The 23048-nt window shown below is 40.8% G+C and overlaps 1 protein-coding gene and 1 non-coding gene across 2 annotated transcripts; one reads left to right on the forward strand and one right to left on the reverse strand.

The window, feature by feature from the left end:
• Nucleotides 1–5178: 5178 nt before the first annotated feature.
• TRNAG-CCC (transfer RNA glycine (anticodon CCC)) lies at nucleotides 5179–5252 on the reverse strand. Its single transcript has one exon. It is a non-coding gene; the product is annotated as a tRNA-Gly (tRNA).
• A 16150-nt stretch (nucleotides 5253–21402) lies between these two features.
• Nucleotides 21403–22434, forward strand: LOC112442217 (vomeronasal type-1 receptor 4-like). Its single transcript, XM_024978796.1, has one exon. It carries the CDS (start codon nucleotides 21403–21405, stop codon nucleotides 22432–22434), a length of 1032 nt encoding a protein of 343 aa, XP_024834564.1.
• Nucleotides 22435–23048: the final 614 nt, after the last annotated feature.

Below are 23048 nucleotides of genomic sequence, written 5' to 3' on the forward strand. Positions count from 1 at the left end.
TAGAAACTCTTCAAGCCAGGAGGGAATGGCAAGACATACTTAAAGTGATGAAAGAAAATAACCTACAGCCCAGATTATTGTACCCAGCAAGGATCTCATTCAAATATGAAGGAGAAATCAAAAGCTTTACAGACAAGCAAAAGCTGAGAGAATTCAGCACCACCAAACCAACTCTCCAACAAATACTAAAGGATATTCCCTAGACAGGAAACACAAAAACGGTGTATAAATTCGAACCCAAAACAATAAAGTAAATGGCAACCACTTTCTCACACCATACACAAAAATAAACTCAAAATGGATTAAAGATCTAAACTTAAGACCAGAAACTATAAAACTCCTAGAGGAGAACATAGGCAAAAGACTCTCCGACATACATCACAGCAGGATCCTCTATGACCCACCTCCCAGAATACTGGAAATAAAAGCAAAAATAAACAAATGGGACCTAATTAAACTTAAAAGCTTCTGCACAACAAAGGAAACGATAAGCAAGGTGAAAAGACAGCCTTCAGAATGGGAGAAAATAATAGCAAATGAAGCAACTGACAAACAACTAATCTCAAAAATATACAAGCAACTCCTACAGCTCAATTCCAGAAAAATAAATGACCCAATCAAAAAATGGGCCAAAGAACTAAACAGACATTTCTCCAAAGAAGACATACAGATGGCTAACAAACACATGAAAAGATGCTCAACATCACTCATTATCAGAGAAATGCAAATCAAAACCACTATGAGGTACCATTTTATGCCAGTCAGAATGGCTGTGATCCAAAAGTCTACAAGTAATAAATGCTGAAAAGGGTGTGGAGAAAAGGGAACCCTCTTACACTGTTGGTGGGAATGCAAACTAGTACAGCCACTATGGAGAACAGTGTGGAGATTCCTTAAAAAACTGGAAATAGAACTGCCTTATGATCCAGCAATCCCACTGCTGGGCATATACACTGAGGAAACCAGAATTGAAAGAGACATGTGTACCCCAATGTTCATCGCAGCACTGTTTATAATAGCCAGGACATGGAAGCAACCTAGATGTGCATCAGCAGATGAATGGATAAGAAAGCTTTGGTACATATACACAATGGAGTATTACTCAGCCATTAAAAAGAATACATTGGAATCAGTTCTAATGAGGTGGATGAAACTGGAGCCTATTATACAGAGTGAAGTAAGCCAGAAAGAAAAACATCAATACAGTATACTAATGCATATATATGGAATTTAGAAAGATGGTAACAATAACCCTGTATACGAGACAGCCAAAGAGACACTGATGTATAGAACAGTCTTTTGGACTCTGTGGGAGAGGGAGAGGGTGGGATGATTTGGGAGAATGGCATTGAAATATGTATAATATCATATATGAAACGAATTGCCAGTCCAGGTTCGAGGCACGATACTGGATGCTTGGGGCTGGTGCACAGGGACGACCCAGAGGGATCATATGGGGAGGGAGGAGGGAGGAGGGTTCAGGATGGGGAACACATGTATGCCTGTGGTGGATTCATTTCAATATATGGCAGAACCAATACAATATTGTAAAGTTTAAAATAAAATTAAAAAAAATAGAACTAATTCAAACGCATTCTTTTTAATAGTTGAGTAATATTCCATTGTGTATATGTACCACAGCTTTCTTATCCATTCATCTGCCAATGGACATCTAGGTTGCTTCCATGTTCTGGCTATTGTAAACAGTGCTGTGATGAACATTGAGACACGTGTGTCTCTTTCACTTCTGGTTTCCTTGGTGTGTATGCCCAGCAGTGGGATTGCTGTGTAAATGAGGGCTTTTGTTTGTTTTTTAAGATATTTTAAAAAATTGATTTTTTTTTTCAATTGTTATGTTAGTTTCAGGTGTAGAGAGCAAAGTGATTCAGTGATATATGTATTTTTCTTTTTCAGATTCTTTTCCCTTATAGATTATTATAAAATACTGAGTGCAATTCCCTGTGCTATACACTAGGTCCTTGTTGTTTATCTATTTTATATTTGGTAATATGTATAAGTTGATTCCAACTTCCTAATTTATCCCTCCTCCCTCTTTTCCTTTTTGATAATCATAAATTTGTTTTCTATGTCTTTGAGTCTCTTTCTCTTTGTAAACAAGTTTATTTGCATCTTAAAAAAAAATTCCACATATAAGCGATATTATATGCTATTTGTTTTTCTCTGTCTGGCTTACTTCATTTAGTATGATAATCCCTATGTCCATCCATGGTGTTTCAAATGGCATTATTTCATTCTTTTTAATGGCTGAGTGATATTCCTTTGTGTTTATACACCCTATTTTCTTTATCCACTCATCAGGTAACGCACGTTTAGGTTGTTTCCATATCTTAGCTACTGTAAATAGTGCTGCTGTGAACACTGGGATGCATGTATCTTTCCAAATTGTAGTTTTCTCTGGATATGTGCCCCGGAGTGGCATTGTAGGATCATATGGTATTAATTGCTCTGTTTTTAGTTTTCTTAAGGGAACTGCATCCTGTTCTGAATAGCGGCTGAACCAGTTTACATTCCCATAAACAATGAAGGAGGATTCCCTTTTCTCCACACCCTCTCTACCATTGATTATTTGTAGAATTTTTGATAATGGCCACTCTGACCAGGGTAAGGTGATATCTCACTAGTCTTGATTTGCATTTCTCTGATAATTAGTGATGTTGAGCAGTTTTTCCTGAGCCTGTTGGCCACCTGTATACTTTCTTTGAAGAAATGTCTATTTGAATCTTCTGCATAATTTTTGATTGGGTTGCTTGAACTTCTGGTATTGAGTTGTATGAGCTGTTTGTATATTTTGGAGATTAATTCTTTGTTAGTTGCATCACTTGCCAAATATTTTCTCCCATTCTGTAGGTTGTCCTTCGTATAGAAGAAATATTTTTGTTTAATGGCATGGCCACAAGCCCCTCTCACAGTGTAAGTTTGTTGGGGCTTTAGGCTATGTAGTATCAGGCTGGCTTCTGGAGGAAATGGAGATGACAGGATTAGCCTGACTCTCAGAAGAACTGGAGACTAAAGCTCAGCCACACAGACAGATCCTAAAGGACCTCAAGTAAAACACTCTGGGCACTAGGGCTTGGGTGAACCTCCTTGATGGCAGTACTCCTAGAGTTGTCAGGTATCAATGTCAAGAAAATGACATACCATCATTTTATGGGGAAAGGAAAACTGGAGCTCCAATTTGACTATTTTTTTTCTGAACTCTGACCCATGCAACTTCCATTGACTGATGTTATTTTTTTTAGTCACTTTGTCATGTCCAACTCTTTGTGACCCCAAGGACTACACCCCAGCAGGCTCCTCTGTCCTTGTTCTCTAGGCAAGAATACTGGAGTGGGTTGCCATTCCCTTCTCCAGGACATCTTCCAAAAACAGGGATCAAACCCAGGTCTCCTGCATTGCAGGCAAATCCCTTACCACCTGATCCACCAGGGAATGGTGTAATCAAGCATTACATTGAGTGGACCAGATCTCAGTGAGTGCTGAGTCCTTCTAGAGAATTACTGAAACTGAGTGTGATTTTGGGAACCCCCACACTTGCAGTTAGTGTCAAAAACAGGCGTGGCCTGACTGATGTTTCACTGTTAAACTTCTCAGTTGCACTGAAAACTCTTACAGGGGAAATGGATAGTGGGCTTTGTTAAGATTGTGTGTTTGCCTGTTGGAAAATGAAAAGCAGTGATTTTGCCCCCTAAAGTTCATGTCTCATCATTCACTGTATAACCAATGAGTGCTCCTTAATGAAATTCAGCGAAAGTATGTACAAAGACCTCTGGTAACCATTCATTACTGCTGAATGGAGAAAGCAGCCTTGGCTATAGTTAAAAGAATAGCAGAGGACTTTCCTGGTGTCCAGTGGTTTAGACTCCATCTGTCAATGCAGGGTTTGATCCCTGGTCCAGAAAGATTCCACATGCCATGGAACAAGTAAGCCTGTGTGCCACCCCACTCAAGACCATGGGCCTAGAGCCTATGCTCTGGAAGAATAGAAACTACCACAAGGAGAAGCACACACACCAGAACTAGAGAGTAGCCTCCATTCACCACAACTAGAGAAAGGCCATGTGCATCAATGAAGACCCAGTGCAACCAAAAATACATTAAAAAAAAATGAATAGTTGATACTGTCTGCTAAACTATCTGATCCTGCTGATTTCATTTGTGATGGGCACTTTTATAAATATCACTCTGTCTTCTGTGGATAATTCTCTGTTTGCACTTCATATCAGTGTTGGGAATCTGTATGGATAAATACAATATCCTAGAAAATGTCTATTATCACCATTTCCAAATTAATATTCATTTACACAAATTTGTACAAATTAGTTCAATAATTTCTTTTTTTAACTTTTTATTTTATATTGGAGTATAGCCAATTAATGGGGCTTCCCAGGTGGCACTGGTGGTAAAGAACCTGCCTGCCAATGCAGGAGATTTGGGTTCAATCCCTAAGTCAGGAAGATTCCATGGAGGAGGACATGGCAACCCACTTCAGTATTCTTGACTGGAGAATCCCATGGACCAAGGAGCCTGACAGGGTAAAGTCCATAGGGTTGTAAAGAATCAGACACAACTGAAGCGACTTAGCACACACATAACCAATTAACAGTGTTCGATTCAGATGAACAGTGAAGGGACTCAGCCATACATATGCATGTGTCCAATCTAACAGAAGAGTGACTTCTAATGTAAACTATTGACATGTTCTTCCTTTTACATTTCAGTTTAGTTCAGTGCTCAGTAATGTCCAATACTTTGCAACCCCATTGACTGCAGCACGTCAGGCCTCCCTGTCCATCACCAACTCCCGGAGTTTATCCAACTCATGTCCATTGAGTTGGTGATGCCATCTAACCATCTCATCCGTTGTCATCCCCTTTCCTCCCACCTTCAATCTTTCCTAGCATCAGGGTCTTTTCAAATGAGTCAGTTCTTCACATCAGGTGGCCAACGTATTGGAGTTTCAACTTCAGCATCAGTCCTTCCAATGAATATTCAGGACTGATTTCCTTTAGGATGGACTGGTTGAATCTTCTTGCAGTCCAAGGGACTTTCAAGACTCTTCTCCAACATCACAATTCAAAAGCGTCAATTCTTTGGCGCTCAACTTTCTTTATAGTCCAACTCTGCAGGCTAATTCTTAGCCTGTGACTTGGGGTCTAGTTCCCCAACCAGGGGATCGAACCTAGACCCCCTGCATTGGGAGTGCAGAGTCTTAACCACTGGACTACCAGGGAAGTCCACAGACAGCTGTTTCTTTGGTATACAGGAAAATTAGCAGCTCCAGAGAAGACTAGCTGGGGAGAGAAATTTCATAGATTCAGAATGAAAGTTAAGCCTGAGAAATTCTCTGGTCCTCAACCAATATTAGGAGAAGTGTCCTGAGATATAGTGGAAAACAGTCCAAAATTTACATTAGGAAAAATCAACTGAGGGCGCCAGTAAGCATGCCAAGCTCTCCTCTACCCTGTATGTTGATGCCATTCCTTAAAACCTATCTTGCAATACAAGCTTACCTCAAGAAACCAGAGAAAAATCAAATAAATAACCTAACTTTACACCTAAAGCAACAAGAAAAATAAGAAATAAAGAACCCCAGGGTTCGTAGAAGAAAGAAATAATAAAAATTAGGGGAGAAATACATGAAAAAGCAACAAAGGAGACTATAGCAAAAATCAACAAAACTAAAAGCTGGTTTTTTGAGCAGATACATAAAATAGACAAACCATTAGCCAGACTCATCAAGAAAAAAAGGGAGAAGAATCAAATCAACAAAATTAGACATGAAAGTGGAGAAATCACAACATACAACACAGAAATACAAAGGATCATAAAAGACTACTATCAGCAACTGTGTGCCAATAAAATGGACAACTTGGAAGAAATGGGCGAATTCTTAGAAAAGTTTAACCTTTAAAAACTGAACCAGGAAGAAATAGAAAATCTTAACAGACCCATCAAGCATGGAAATTGAAACTGTGATAAAAAAATCTTCCAACAAACAATAGGCCAGGGCCAGATGGCTTCAAAGGTGAATTCTACCAAAAACTTAAAGAGCTAACACCTATCCTCAGAGAAGGCAATGGCACCTCACTCCAGTACTCTTGCCTGGAAAATCCCATGGACGGAGGAGCCTGGTAGGCTGCAGTCCACGGGGTTGCTAAGAGTCGGACATGACTGAGTGACTTCACTTTCCCTTTTCACTTTCATGCATTGGAGAAGGAAATGGCAACCCACTCCAGTGTTCTTGGAGAATCCCAGGGACGGGGGAGCCCGGTGGGCTGCCGTCTATGGGGTTGCACAGAGTCGGACACGACTGTAGCGACACAGCACCAGCAACACCTATCCTACTCAAACTTTTCCAGAAAATTGCAGAGGAAGGTAAACTGGCAAACTCATTCTATGAGGCCACCATCGCCCTAACACCAAAACCAGACAAAAATGCCACAAAAAAAAGAAAACTACAGGCCATTATCACTGATGAACATAGATGCAAAAATCCTTAACGAAAGTCTAGCGAACAGAATCCAACAACATGTTAAAAAGATCATACATCATGACCAAGTTGGCTTTATTCCAGGGATGCAAGGATTCTTCAATATTCACAAATCAATCAATGTGACCTACCACATAAACAAATTGAAAGATAAAAACCATAGGATTATCTCAATAAATGCAGAGAAAGCCTTTGACAAAATTCAACATCCATTTATGATTAAAAAACCCTCCATAAAGCAGGCACAGAAGGAACATACATCAACATAATAAAAGCTATGTATGATAAACCTACAGCAAACATTATCCTTAATGGGGAAAAATTGAAAGCATTTCCCCTAAAGTCTTTTCTTTTTTTAACTTTTTAATTTTATTTTATTTTTTAACTTTACAATATTGTATTGGTTTTGCCATATATCAACATGCATCCACCACAGGTATACACGTGTTCCCCATCCTGAACCCTCCTCCCTCCTCCCTCCCCGTACCATCCCTCTGGGTTGTCCTAGTGCATCAGCCCCAAGCATCTAGTATCGTGCATTGAACCTGGACTGGCGACTCGTTTCATATATGATATTATACATGTTTCAATGCCATTCTCCCAAATCATCCCACTCTCTCCCTCTCCCACAGAGTCCAAAAGACTGTTCTACAGAACAAGACAAGGGTACCCACTCTCACCACTACTATTCAACATAGTTTTGAAAGTTTTAGCCACAGCAATCAGAAAAAAAAAAAGAAATAAAAGGAATCCAGATTGGAAAAGAAGAAGTAAAACTCTCACTGTTTGCAGATGATATGATCCTCTATAGAGAAAACCCGAAAGACACCACCAGAGAATTCCTAGACCCAATCAATGAATATAGTGTAGTTGAAGGATATAAAATTAACACAGAGAAATCCCTTGCATTCCTATACACTAACATGAGAATATAGAAAGAGAAATTAAGGAAACAATTCCATTCACCATTGCGACGAAAAGAATAAAATACTTAGGAATATATCAACCTAAAGAAACAAAGACCTATGTATCAGTTCAGTTCAGTCACTCAGTCATGTCCAACTCTTTGCGATCCTATGAAACACAGCACACCAGGCCTCCCTGTCCACCACCAACTCCCAAAGTCCACCCAAACCCATGTCCATCAAGTCAATAATGCCATCCAACCATCTCATCCTCTGTCACCCCTTCTCCTCCTGCCCTCAACCTTTCCCAGCATCAGGGTCTCTTCTAATGAGTCAGTTCTTTGCATCAGATCACCCAAGTATTGGAGTTTCAGCCTCAACATCAGTCCTTCCAATGAACACCCAGGACTGATCTCCTTTAGGATGGACTGGTTGGATTTCCTTGCAATCCAAGGGACTCTCAAGAGTCTTCTCCATATAAAAAACTATAAAACACTGATGAAAGAAATCAAAGATGATACAAATAGATGGAGAAATATACCATGTTCATGGATCGGGAGAATCAATACAGTGAAAATGAGTATACTACCCAAAGCCATCTATAGATTCAATGCAATCCCTACCAAGCTACCAACGGTATTTTTCAGACAACAAGCACAAATAATTTCACAATTTGTATGGAAATACAAAAACCTTGAATAGCCAAAGTCATCTTGAGAAAGAAGAATGGAACTGGAGGAATCAAACTACCAGACTTCAGACTATACTACAAGGCTACAGTCATTAAGACAGTATGGCCCTGGCACAAAGACAGAAATAGAGATCAATGGAACAAAATAGAAAGCTCAGAGATAAATCCACACACCTATGGACAGCTTATCTTTGACAAAGGAGGCAAGAATATACAATTGAAAAAAGACAATCTCTTTAAAAAGTGATGTTGGGAAAACTGGTCAACCACTTGTAAAAGAATGAAATTAGAACACATTCTAACACCACACACAAAAATAAACAGAAAATGGATAAAATATCTAAATGTAAGACCAGAAACTATAAAACTCCCAGAGGAAAACAGGCAAAACACTCTCATAAATCACAGAAGGATCCACTATGACCCACCTCCCAGAGTAATGGAAATAAAAGCAAAAATAAACAAATGGGATCAAATTAAATGTAAAAACTTTTGCACAATGAAGGAAACTATAAGCAAAGTGAAAAGAAAGCCTTCAGAATGGGAGAAAATAATAGCAAACAAAGCAATGGACAAATAATTCATCTCAAAAATATACAAGCAGCTCATGCAGCTCAATTCCAGAAAAATAAACAACCAATCAAAAAATGGGCCAACGAACTAAACAGACATTTCTCCAAAGAAGACATACAGATGGCTAACAAACACGTGAAAAGATGCTCAACATCTCTCATTATCAGAGAAATGCAAATCAACACCCCAATGAGGTACCATCTCACGCTGGTCAGAATGGCTGCTATCAAAAAGTCTACACACAATAAGTGCTAGAGAGGGTGAGGAGAAAAGGGAACCCTCTTATACTGTTCATGAGAATGCAAACTAGTATAGCCACTATGGAGAACAGTGAGGAGATTCCTTAAAAAACTGGAAATAGAACTGCCATACGACCCAGCAATCCCACTGCTGGGCATATACACTGAGGAAACCAGAATTGAAAGAGACACGTGTACCCCAATGTTCATCCCAGCACTGTTTACAATATCTAGGACATGGAAGCAACCTAATGTCCATCAGAAGACGAATGGATAAGAAAGCTGTGGTACATATACACAATGGAATATTAGTGCATTTGATTCAGTTCTAATGAAGTGGATGAAAGTGGAGCCTATTATACAGAAAGAAGTAAGTCAGAAAGAAAAACACCAATACAGTATATTAATGCATATATGTGGAATGTAGAAAGATAGTAACGATGACCCTATATGCAAGATAGCATGGGAGACACAGAGGTAAAGAACAGATGTTTGGACTGTGTGGGAGAAGGCGAGAGTGGGATGATTTGAGAGAATAGCACTGAAACATGTTTATTACCATATGTAAAACAGATCGCCAGTCCAGGTTCAATGCATGAGACAGGGCGCTCAGGGCTGGTGCACTGGGACAACCCTGAGGGATGGGATGGGGAGTGAGGTGGGAGGGGGATTCATGATGGATGACACATGTACACCCATGGCTGATTCATGTCAATGTATTCCAAAAACCACTACAATATTGCAAACTAATTAGCTTCCAATTAAAGTAAATTAATTAATTTTTTTAAAAATAGAATTTCCCATTAAAAAAAAAAAAAAAACAACCCATCTTGCTGGTGAGTAGAGTATAAAACTGGAGGTAGCTCCAGAGCCAGCTTTGCCATCACAGTTGCCGTCACAGCACCCTTATATCAGAAAACTTTGCTTTTAATGACTAACTCATGTCCCATCCACAGACTGTCCTTGGGAGAAAATGGTAGCTTCCCAGGGGTTCTTAAAGCCATGTGGAGGGCAGAAGGGACAGCCAAGTGCCCTTGGATCCCTAGAGCCCAAAGCCCAAAGCTTCATCCCTGAAAGAAGCGATGACCCTACAAGACTGACATCAGGAAAACATTAAGGACAGAATGCAGAACTGGGATCTCCCATTCCAGAAGATAGCTTTCCTGCCCTATTCAGACAATAAAAAATGTGAACACAATCATCCATTTCTGCCACCAAAATGGCAAGCTCCTTCAACAGGGTTAGGCATATATTTCAGTGCTTTAACCCCAATAAAGAAATGAGTAGAAATTCCTTTGTAAAAAGATATGACACAGTTTGTCTCTGACTAATTTGAAATCCTTTAAAACCAGAGCTTTCTTCATGCACAGTAGAGACACTGAAACTCAGAAGTCAGGAGCATAAACATTTGACTGTGTGGATCACAACAAACTGTGGAAAACTCCTCAAGACATGGGAATACCAGAACACCTTACCTGCCTCCTGAGAAATCTGTATGCAGGTCAAGAAGCAACAGTTAGAACCAGACATGGAACAACGGACTGGTTCCAAATTGGGAGAGGAATATGTCAAGGCTGTATATTGTCACCCTGCTAATTTAACTTCTATGCAGAGTATGTTATGTGAAATCGTGGGTTGGATGAAGCACAAGCGGGAATTAAGATTGATGAGAGAAATATCAATAACTTCAGATATGCAGATGATACCACCCTTATGGCAGAAAGCAACAAGAAACTAAAGAGTCTCTAGGTGAAAGTGAAAGAGGAGAGTGAAAAATCTGGCTTAAAACTCCACATTAAAAAAAAAGAAGATCACGGCATCCGGTCCCATCACTTCATGACAAACAGATGGGGAAACAGTGGAAACACTGACAGACTTTATTTTCTTGGGCTCCAAAATCACTGCAGATGGTGACTGCAGCTCTGAAATTAAGACACTTGGTCCTTGGAAGTAAAGCTATAATCAACCAGGACAGCATATTAAAAAGCAGAGACATTACTTTCCTGACAAAGGTCCATCTAGTCAAAGTTATCATTTTTCCAGTAGTCATATATGCAAGTGAAAACTGGACCATAAAGAAAGCTGAGCACTGAAGAATTGATGTTTTGAACCATAGTGTTGGAGAAGACTCTTGAGAGTCCCTTGGACTGCAAGAAGATCAAACTAGTCAATTCCAAAGGAAATCATTTCTGAATATTCTTTGGAAGGACTGATGCTGAAGCTGAAGCTCCAATACTTTGGCCACCTGATGTTAAGAACTGAGTCACTGGAAAAGACTCAGATGCTGGGAGAGATTGAAGGCAGGAGAAGAAGGGGATGACAGAGGATGACATGGTTGGATGGCATCACTGACTTGATGGACATGAGTTTGAGCAAGGTTCAAGAGATGGTGATGGACAGGGAAGCCTGGCATGCTGCAGTCCAAGGGTCACAAAGAGGAGGACATGACTGAGTGACTGAACTGAAGGCAATCATTGGCCTATTTCCAGGGGAGAAAATGGAGTTGGCTGTGAACCGTAAATGCTGGAGAAAGGTCGACTCAAGGATTTGGCTCCAGGCTCAAAGGGAGGCTTGGTGGATATGTGAGTGACTAGAAGTCTTTCGCGTACCATGAACAAAGGCCATAAAACTGCTGCAAAGACAGATGAGTGCTACAGCCAACATTGAAAAGCCACCTCCAAGACCCAAAGATATTCCTTCACTGTCATTTCTGTTAGTCTAGCTCTAAGGTCAATTTAAATCCTTACCCAGGATCTAAAACTGTGTAGTCCGGTGTAGGATCAGAAATGCAGGAAAGAGAAGAAGAGGTAGAGCTGTTTTGAGTACAAGAAAGAAGGTCCCATACAGGGATTTCCCTGGTGGTCTGGTGGCTAAAACTCCAAGCTCACATTGCAGGGGGTGTGCAAGTTTGATCCCTGATCAGGGAACTAGAACCCACATGCTGAAACTAATAGTTCCCATGCCACAACTAAGACCCAGCACAGCCAAGTATATAAATAAATGAACAGACACAAAAAAAATTTTTATGTCACGCTCAAGTTTAATTCGGTGTTTTTTTGTTTGTTTCCAGAACAAAGCCTGGTAGACTCACAATTGACTTTGTTAAGTGGGTTAACACTTAACTTGATCTTGCTTTACCTAAGCTCTCACCTAAGGAAAGTTCTGCTTTCCCTACGATCAAACAACCTGTTTGAATCCCTAAGATCAAACAACCTGTTTACAAAGGCAAAAGATTTCAGAGTTGTGTAGAAATTCTAATCATTTCAAAATAACCTTCATCATGAAAAATTATGAGCTTCTCTCAAACACATCAGTGGTCTCTTTGGAGATACTCACAGGAGACTCACCGTTGGCTTTGGTAATTACCAACTCAAAAAAAGTTTTTCAGAAAGATCATTAGCTCCTCAAGCTGGCCCTGTCATTGCCACTTCAAGTGAAGTGATAATTGCAGTTCTGAAGGAGGATGAGATCACAGCTCCTAAACCTATATCTCAGGGTCTGACTGCCTCCCTCCCACTCACATCCTGGCTGCCATGACCTTCACCCTCAGCCCACCATCCTTCTCATGAGAAGGAGTGAGGAGTCGAGTACTTTGTATTTCAGTCTAAGAGGAAACAGAGTCTGTAAGGAAGGAGGTCTGAGTAAGTGTTCGTGTTTGGAAAAGGGATCTTTCTGCAGGGTGGTGGGTAAAGTGGGAACAGGTCCAGTGGCAAAGCAAGTCAGGAAAGCAGAACTTTCCTTAGGAGAGAGCTTAGGTAAAGCGAGATCAAGATCTTTGTTGTTCAGTCACTCAGTTGTGTCCAACTCTTTGCAACCCCATGGATTGCAGCATGCCAAGTTTCCCTGTCCTTCACTATCTCCCAGAGTTTCTCAGACTCATGTCCATTGGAGTTGGTGATGACACCCACCCATCTCATCTTCTGTCATCCTTCTTTCCTCCTGCCTTCAATCTTTCCCAGCATCAGGCAACTCCAAACTTGATGGCTCCTAAAGCTATTTTTTGACATTCTTACTGGGGAGGACTTACAGGAATAATTCTAGTGATAACAATGTGGAATCATTTTTAAAGTACTTAGCTTAGTTGCAGCATGTGAACTGTTAGCTGCAGCATGTGGGATCTATTTTCCTGACCAGGAATCAAACCCAGGCTCCCTGCACTGGGAGTGCAGAGTCTTAGCCACTGGACCACCAGGGAAATGCCAAAATATCATCTTCAAGGAGCTTAAGTGTTGTATTTTTAAGATCAATCTGCTATAATGTAACGTTTCAAAAATTCTAGATGAATTTTAAATTTGTATTAGAAGTGTTATCAAAATACCTTTATGCTTTCCATAAAGACTAGGATAGAAAAATAATGATTTTCTAATCCTCTACAGAAAGCATGAATATGAATTTATTTGAAGAACAGAAAGGAATAAAACTCTAGGCATATAACGTGCTTACTAGACATAGCAATGGTGTCTTTTCTGAAACATTTGAGGTCTGATGATGATAGTGAGATTGCCATCCCTCTTCAAGATAGAGAAGCAGCATTTCAGGAAAAGGCAGCTTTATAGTGGTGAGGTTTGGAATATAGTTGTTAGGACCAAATATATCTTCTCATATGTTGTCTAATCTCATAATATTCTAACATCAATTCCAAGAACACATTTATTTCTTTATGGTTTCACTTTTGCAACACACAGGAGTCAATATTCTCCAGATTATACTTTTACATGTCTCTAGTATGTTAATGGAGAAGGTGATGGCATCCTACTCCAGTACTCTTGCCTGGAAAATCCCATGGATGGAGGAGCCTGGAAGGCTGCAGTCCATGGGGTCCCTGAGTATTGGACACGAATGAGCGACTTCACTTTCACTTTTCACTTTCATGCATTGGAGAAGGAAATGGCAACCCACTCAAGTGTTCTTGCCTGGAGAATCCCAGGAATGGCGGAGCCTGGTGGGTGGCCGTCTATGGGGTCACACAGAGTCAGACACGACTGAAGCGACTTAGCAGTAGCAGCAGCAGTATGTTAATGGAGAAGGTGATGGCATCCCACTCCAGTACTCTTGCCTGGAAAATCCCATGGATGGAGGAGCCTGCAGTCCATGGGGTCGCTAAGAGTCAGACACGACTGAGTGACTTCACTTTCACTTTTCACTTTCATGCATTGGAGAAGGAAATAGCAGCCCACTCCAGTGTTCTTGCCTGGCTGCCGTCTATGGGGTCACACAAAGTTAGACACGACTGAAGTGACTTAGCAGCAGCAGTAGTATGTTAATATTCTTCACAAATCTTGTTATATTGTAGTCTCACTTAACCTAGGTTTTATAAATACCTAAGGATTTATCAAAATAATTATTTCATTTCTATCCTATACTAATTTATCGTATAGTAATAATTCATGGTTCATAGTTTTTAAAATAAAGTAATATTGTCCAAGTCTTTTTTTGATAGATACCATAGTGAATTTGTACCTGGCATGATAGGAATGCATTTCTGTTGCAAAACTTATATTGAGGAAATCTTGCATTTGTTAAATCCATATGGACAGGAGGTACTTTCTTATAGGAGTGTGTGTGTGTGTGTGTGTGTGTGTGTGTGTGTGTGTGTGTGTATACATGTTAATGGCTCAGTTTGTGACCCATGGACTGTAGCTTGCCAGGCTCCTCTGTTCATAGGATTTCCCAGGCAAGAATACTAAAGTGGGTTGCCATTTCTGAATCCAGGGAATCTTTTTGATATGTTATTGACCTATAGAATAAATACTAATGCAGATATGGAAACATTTTACAACCAAAATTATAATATAGAAACAGTATGGAATAAACTCCAATACTTTGGCCATCTGATGTGAAGAACTGACTCACTGGAAAAGACCCTGATGCTGGGAAATACTGAAGGCAGGAGGAGAAGGGGATGACAGAGGATGAGATGTTTGGATGGCATCACCAGCTCAATGGACATGAGTTTGAGCAAGTTCCGGGAGTTGGTGATAGACAGGGAAGCCTGGTGTGCTGCCATCCATGGGGTTGCAAAGAGTTAGACACAACTGAGTGACTGGACCGAACTGATAGAATAAACTGTATGATATAAAAACAAAAGTAAATTTCAGACTGGATTATTCAAAAACACAGCTGATGTGTTTGGCTGGTGCATCACAGTGGTTAGGGCACTGTCTTGGAATCAGCCTCAGTTCAGTTCAGTCGCTCAGTCGTGTCCGACTCTTGGGACCCCATGAATTGCAGCATGCCAGGCCTCCCTGTCCATCACCATCTCCCAGAGTTCACCCAGATTTACATCCATCGAGTCAGTGATGCCATCCAGCCATCTCATCCTCTGTCGTCCCCTTTTCCTCCTGCCCCCAATCCCTCCCAGCATCAGAGTCTTTTCCAATGAGTCAACTCTTCGCTTGAGGTGGCCAAAGTATTGGAGTTTCAGCTTTAGCATCCGTCCTTCCAAAGAACACCCAGGACTGATCTCATTTAGAATGGACTGGTTGGATCTCCTTGCAGTCCAACGGACTCTCAAGAGTCTTCTCCAACACCACAGTTCAAAAGCATCAATTCTTTGGCATGCAGCTTTCTTCACAGTCCAACTCTCACATCCATACATGACCACTGGAAAAACCATAGCCTTGACTAGACGGACCTTTGTTGGCAAAGTAATGTCTCTGCTTTTGAATATGCTATCTAGGTTGGTCATAACTTTCCTTCCAAGGAGTAAGCATCATTTAATTTCATAGCTGCAGTCACCATCTGCAGTGATTTTGGACCCCCCAAAAATAAAGTCTGACACTGTTTCCACTGTTTCCCCATCTATTTCCCAGGAAGTGATGGGACCGGATGCCATGATCTTCATTTTCTGAATGTTGAGTTTTAAGCCAACTTTTTCACTCTCCGCTTTCACTTTCATCGAGAGGCTTTTTAGTTCCTCTTCACTTTCTGCCATAAGAGTGGTGTCATCTGCATATCTGATGTTACTGATATTTCTCCCGGCAGTCTTGAGTCTAGCTTGTGTTTCTTCCAGCCCAGCGTTTCTCATGATGTACTCTGCATATAAGATAAATAAGCAGGGTGACAATATACACTCTTGACATACTCCTTTTCCTATTTGAAACCAGTCTGTTGTTCCATGTCCAGTTCTAACTGTTGCTTCCTGACCTGCATACAGATTTCTCAAGAGGCAGGTCAGGTGGTCTGGTATTCCCATCTCTTTCAGAATTTTCCACAGTTTATTGTGATCCACACAGTCAAAGGCTTTGGCATAGTCAATAAAGCAGAAATAGATGCTTTTCTGGAACTCTTTTGCTTTTTCCATGATCCAGCGGATGTTGGCAATTTGATCTCTGGTTCTTCTGCCTTTTCTAAAACCAGCTTGAACATCAGGAAGTTCACGGTTCACATATTGCTGAAGCCTGGCTTGGAGAATTTTGAGCATTACTTTACTAGCATGTGAGATGAGTGCAATTGTGCGGTAGTTTGAGCATTCTTTGGCATTGGCTTTCTTTGGCATTGGAATGAAAACTGACCTTTTCCAGTCCTGTGGCCACTGCTGAGTTTTCCAAATTTGCTGGCATATTGAGCGCAGCACTTTCACAGCATCATCTTTCAGGATTTCAAATGGCTCAACTGAAATTCCATCACCTCCACTAGCTTTGTTCATAGTGATGCTTTCTAAGGCCCACTTGACTTCACATTCCAGGATGTCTGGCTCTAAGTCAGTGATCACACCATCATAATTATCTGGGTCATGAAGATCTTTTTTGTACAGTTCTTCTGTGTATTCTTGCCACCTCTTCTTAATATCTTCTGCTTCTGTTAGGTCCATATAATTTCTGTCCTTTATCGAGCCCATCTTTGCATGAAATGTTCTCTTGGTATCTCTAATTTTCTTGAAGAGATTTCTAGTCTTTCCCATTCTGTTGTTTTCCTCTATTTCTTTGCATTGATCACTGAGGAAGGCTTTCTTATCTCTTCTTGCTATTCTTTGGAACTCTGCATTCAGATGCTTATATCTTTCCTTTTCTCCTGTGCTTTTTGCTTCTCTTCTTTTCACAGCTATTTGTAAGGCCTCCCAGACTGCCATTTTGCTTTTTTGCATTTCTTTTCCATGGGGATGGTCTTGATCCCTGTGTCCTGTACAATGTCACAAACCTCAGTCCATAGTTCATCAGGCACTCTATCAGATGTAGTCCCTTATATCTATTTCTCACTTCCACTGTATAATCATAAGGGATTTGATTTAGGTCATACCTGAATGGTCTAGTGGTTTTCCCTACTTTCTTCAATTTAAGTCTGAATTTGGTAATAAGGAGTTCATGATCTGAGCCACAGTCAGCTCCTGGTCTTGTTTTTGCTGACTGTATAGAGCTTCTCCATCTTTGGCTGCAAAGAATATAACCAATCTGATTTCAGTGTTGACCATCTGGTAATGTCCATGTGTAGAGTCTTCTCTTGTGTTGTTGGAAGACGGTGTTTGCTATGACCAGTGCATTGTCTTGGCAAAACTCTACTAGTCTTTGCCTTGCTTCATTCCATATTCCAAGGCCAAATTTGCCTGTTATTCCAGGTGTTTCTTGACTTCCTACTTTTGCATTCCAGTCCCCTATAATGAAAAGGACATCTTTTTTGGGTGTTAGTTCTAAAACATCTTGTAGGTCTTCATAGAACCGTTCAACTTCAGCTTCTTCAGCATTACTGGTTGGGGCATAGACTTGGATTACTGTGATATTGAATGGTTTGTCTTGGAAACGAACAGAGATCATTCTGTCGTTTTTGAGATTGCATCCAAGTACTGCATTTTGGACTCTTCTGTTAACCATGATGGCTACTCCATTTCTTCTGAGGGATTCCTGCCTGCAGTAGTAGATATAATGGTCATCTGAGTTAAATTCACCCATTCCAGTCCATTTGAGTTCACTGATTCCTAGAATATCGACATTCACTCTTGCCCTCTGTTATTTGACCACTTCCAATTTGCCTTGATTCATGGACCTGACATTCCAGGTTCCTATGCACTATTGCTCTTTACAGCATCGGACCTTGCTTCTATCACCAGTCACATCCACAGCTGGGTATTGTTTTTGCTTTGGCTCCATCCCTTCCTTCTTTCTGGAGTTATTTCTCCACTGATCTCCAGTAGCATGTTGGCCACCTACTGACCTGGGGAGTTCCTCTTTCAGTATCCTATCATTTTGCCTTTTCATATTGTTCATGGGGTTCTCAAGGCAAGAATACTGAAGTGGTTTGCCATTCCCTTCTCCAGTGGGCCACATTCTGTCACATCTCTCCACCATGACCCGCCCATCTTGGGTTGCCCCACAGGCATGGCTTAGTTTCATTGAGTTAGACAAGGCTGTGGTCCTAGTATGATTAGATTGACTAGTTTTCTGTGAGTATGTTTTCAGTGTGTCTGCCCTCTGATGCCCTCTTGCAACACCTACCTTCTTACTTGGGTTTCTCTTACCTTGGGCGTGGGGTATCTCTTCACGGCTGCTCCAGCAAAGCACAGCCACTGCTCCTTACCTTGGACGAGGGGTATCTCCTCACCGCCGCCCTTCCTGACCTTCAACGTGGGATAGCTCTTCTAGGCCCTCCTGTGCCCCCGCAGCCACCGCTCCTTGGACATCAGCCTATCAGGTTCTTACCACCACCCAACCTGTGATCAGTGTGTGAATTTACACAGATCACCTGACCTCTCTGTACCTAGGATGTCCTTATCTTTGCAATAAATCAGTGCCAGTGCCTACCCCATGCAGTTATGTACATCAAACAACTGGCAGAATGGGCCTCCAGGGAGTTGGCAATAAGAATGGTGTGCTCCTCTCAGTCTATAGTTGGAATCCTGGGTGCTTCTTTTCACCTTAATTTCTTCCTATACTACATTGAATGTGAGTTGAGGTTCACAGATTTGACCTTCAGGCACAGGACTGTAGTCGCTTTTTGATCATTCCCTTTAAAGGCATCTCCGTGACAATGGCAGCCTTTAACTGAAGCTTGTCTTCAGGGATTTAGCCATGCAAATGTGTTCTCTATGCCCCCAGAGCTGGCAGGGTGTGTCCATTGGCCCTCCTGGCCCCTTAAGTGTCTCCAGCCACCAGGATCAGCCCCAGGAAATCCAGGCGGGTGGAACTTAAAGCAAAAGCTTCCATGTGGTCCAGAGGTTAAGACTGTGCTCCCAATCCATGGGATCTAGGTCCCTGGTCAGGGAAGTAGAAGCCGCGTGCGATTACTGAGTATTTACATACCATAACTAAGAGTTTACATGCCATTAACTAAGACATGGTGTAGCCAAATAAATAAATAAGATGAAATAAATAAAATCTTCTTTAAAAAACAGCTCCTGAGCTAATCGGGGTCTCCACTTTACACTACTGGACAGTATGTAACTACTTTCTCGAAGTTTCTATATGAAGACTATGTCTACTGTTCATTATATTTCCTGGTCTTTAGGAGAAGATTGTGTGGTCAGAAGTCAAATCTCTGTGTAAACATTATTTTCCCCATGGATATGATGCCAAATGGAGCAACACATCAACATAAAGCATGAAGACTTAGGATACTGCTCTGCTGAATTTTATGACAAAATCAGCGATTCACTGTATGCAGCAGTGTTACTATTCTCTGATGTTTCATTGTTGGAGTTATGATCTGGGCTTACAGCTCCCCTCCTTCACAGACACTGGCAGCAAATGAGACACATTCACAGAAACAGCCGTTCCAAAGTTCCTTCCACACTTTTTGATAATACATATGTTTTTAAAAATTAAAGACATGTTCGCAGTTTATAAGTGGGTAGCTCAGTGAAATTTCAGGAATGATTGCACCTCTAGAGACCACAACTAGATCAAGAAACAGAATGTTCTCAGTTCCCATGAAACTCTCTTGTGCCCTTTCTAACTCACTGTTTCCAAGGCTATAGCTTTGTTGGGTATACTTGTAGCCCTGGATTATTGGGTATATAACTATTATGACATTTAATATTAGATCACATTGCATCTCTTGGCCTTCACATGAAAAGAATCATACCGCATCTTTCTTTTGGACTTTTCCCCTCCATTCCATCTTTGTGACTTTTTCTGTATTGTTTTCTATTATTTTTGTTTTTCCATTATCATTGCTATATAGGACTTCACTGTATGACTATCAAAGGATTACTTGATTATTCAATTGTTAATGGGTAGCTGGGTATTAAGAGTTAGAGGCTACTACAAGCAATGATTAGGGCCTGCATATAAATTCTATTAATATAACTACTCTTTGGGTGATACATACTCATAGGAGAGGATTTCTTAGAACAGGATTATGTCTGATCTGCTAGGTAGATATCACAGTTTTCCAAAATGTTTGTACCAATTTGAACACCCACCATCAGTGTATGAGATTCTTGGTTGATCCACAGCTATGCCAAAACTTGATATTTTGGTCATTTCTATTTCAGTTCTTGATGGTATTTGATGATATATAAGTAGTGGTTATATTTTAATTGTCCTGATTACCAAGGATGTGGAATATTTTTCCACATGTCTTATCCACTGAATAACTTCCTTCTCGAAGTTTCTGTTTGAAGACTCTGTACCCTGTTTATTCTATTTTATGGTTTTTAGGACAGGCTTGTGTGATTCTAAGTTGTATCTGTGTGTGTGTGTGTGTGTGTGTGTGTGTGATGAGAACCATAATTTTTATGTGTGCAAAAGTTGTTTCACCATATGGTTTATATAGCCTGTGCTCTTTAGTGTATATATATATTTTAAAATATTTGTTTATTTATTTAGCTGCACTGGGTCTTAGTTGCATTAAGTGGAAGCTTTGTTGTATCACAGAGGATCTTTTGTTGTGGTGCAAAGACTCTCTAGTTGGAGATCCCTGGCTTAGTTACCCTGTGGCATATAGGATCTTAGTTTCCCAACCAGGGATCAAACCTGCGTCCCAGGCATTGTGAGACAGATTCTTAACTACCAGACAACCTGGGAAGTACCTTTAGCATATATTTTAAATTGTAAGACCCTAGAATAACTCCTGTCTTTTTTTCTAAAATAATACATTATCTTCTTAAAAATACCAGCTGAACTACATGGGAAGCCCAAGAATTCTGGGGTGGGTTGTCATTTCCTTCTCCAGCGGATCTTCCCTACCCAGGAATCAAATTGGGGTCTCCTGCATTGCAGGCAGATGTTTTTACCAACTGAGCCATCAAGGAAGTCCCTACAATAATACATCATCTTCTTTAAAATTTAGAAGGCAATGCATTTAGAATTGACTTGTTTTAAGATGAGGGAAGTGATGGAGATATTTTTTTCCTACAGTAAGCTTCTTATTAAAAAGTTGTTTTATGCTTTCTTTCAATTTACTCTCATTTGTCATTGCTTCCTCCAGGTTACCACCACTTCATCCTTCCTGCTGAATTTTTCATAAAATATACTGATTCTCTCATCATCTTTTCTTGTCTCCTGAATCCTTGGTAATTTCACAAAAGCACACAAGGAAACTTGGCTGTTGATGTCACAAATTTATATGAGCCATTCTATTCTGAGGAATCACTGTTGTCATCATTTAAAGTGGATTTTCTTGAATGACACAACAGCCTCCAGCCAACTGGCCATAGGAATAATCTTCTTCTTACAGACTGTGCTTGGAATCTGGGGCAATTTCTCCCTTCTATACCATTACCTCTTTCTTTACCACACTCAGTGTAAGTTGAGGGTCACAGACTTGATTGGCAAGCACCTGATTATAGCCAACATATTGCTCATTCTCTCGAAAGGAGTCCCTCAGACAATTACAACTTTGAGGCTGAAATATTTTGCCAGTGATTTTGCCTGCAAACTTATTCTGTATGTTGAGAGAGTGGGCAGGAGTATGTCCATCAGTACCACCTGCCTCTTGAGTGTGTTTCAAACCATCATGATCAACCCCAAGTACTGCTGTTGGAAGAATCTTAAAGTCAAAGCCCCAAAGTACATTGCCTTCTCCATTTCCTTCTGCTGGATCCAGTGCCTGTTTGTACATCTCGTTTTTCCTCTGTATGCATTATATGTTTCTGACAAATGGCGCAGCACAAACATGACAAATACAAGAGATTCAGGGTACTGTGTTGCCACAGATCTTGAGAACATCTCAGGCTCAATATATGTAGCTTTGATAGTGTTCCCTGAAGTTTCATTTTCTGTGCTCATCTTCTGGGCCAGTGGCTCCATGATTCTCACCCTGTACAGACACAGTCAGCGAGTCCAGTATATTCACAAGGCTAGTGTGTCTCCCAGACCCTCCGCTGAGTCCAGAGCCACCCAAAGCATCCTACTCTTGGCGAGCACCTTCATGTGTTTCCACACCCTGTCCTGCATCTTTAACATTACTCTTGCTCTTTTTCATAATCCCAGTTGGTGGTTGGTGTATACAACTGGCCTGATTTCTGTGTGTTTTCCCTTTATCAGTCCCTTTCTGCTCATGAGCCGTGACTCCACTGTATCCAGTCTCTGCTTTCTGTACATGAAGAACTCAGTATCATCTAATCTTATCAGAAAAACATAAATTGTATGTTTTTAAAATTTTATCAAGTTATACTTGATTTCTCATGTGTTAGTTCCAGGTGTATAGCGAGGTGAATCAGTTATACACAGATATGTATATCTACTCTTTTTAGATTCTTTTCCCATATAGGCCATTTAGAGGATTGAGTAGAGTTCCCTGTGCTATAAAGTAGGTCCCTTCTTTTTTGTTGTAAACCAGGCCTCGGGGCATATGGAACTTGGTTCCCCGACCAGGGATTGAACCCCTTCTCCCTACCTAGATAGGACTTCATTTTAACCACTGGACCATCTAAGAAGTCCCCACTAGGTCCTTATTAAAGTGAAATCGCTCAGTCATGTCCGACTTTTTGCCACCCCATGGACTGAAGTTGACCAGGCTACTCCGTCCATGGAATTTTCCAGGCAAGAGTACTGGAGTGGGTTGTCATTTCCTTCTCCAGGGGATCTTCCTGACCCAGGGATCAAACCTGGGTCTCCCACATTGCAGGCAGACAGTTTATGGTCTGAGCCACCTGGGAAGCCCTTATTAGTTACCTATTTTATATTTAGTAGTGTATGTTTAGGGCTTCCTTGGTGACTTGGTGATGAAGAATCTGGCTGCCAATGCAGGAGACT

This window comes from Bos taurus, chromosome 18, assembly GCF_002263795.3.
Source record: "Bos taurus isolate L1 Dominette 01449 registration number 42190680 breed Hereford chromosome 18, ARS-UCD2.0, whole genome shotgun sequence".
Classification (NCBI taxonomy): Eukaryota; Metazoa; Chordata; class Mammalia; order Artiodactyla; family Bovidae; genus Bos; species Bos taurus.

Bases quoted from the DNA above. Each gene is read 5' to 3' on its own strand.
- LOC112442217 (XM_024978796.1), top strand. From the start codon at position 21,403: ATGTCACAAATTTATATGAGCCATTCTATTCTGAGGAATCACTGTTGT.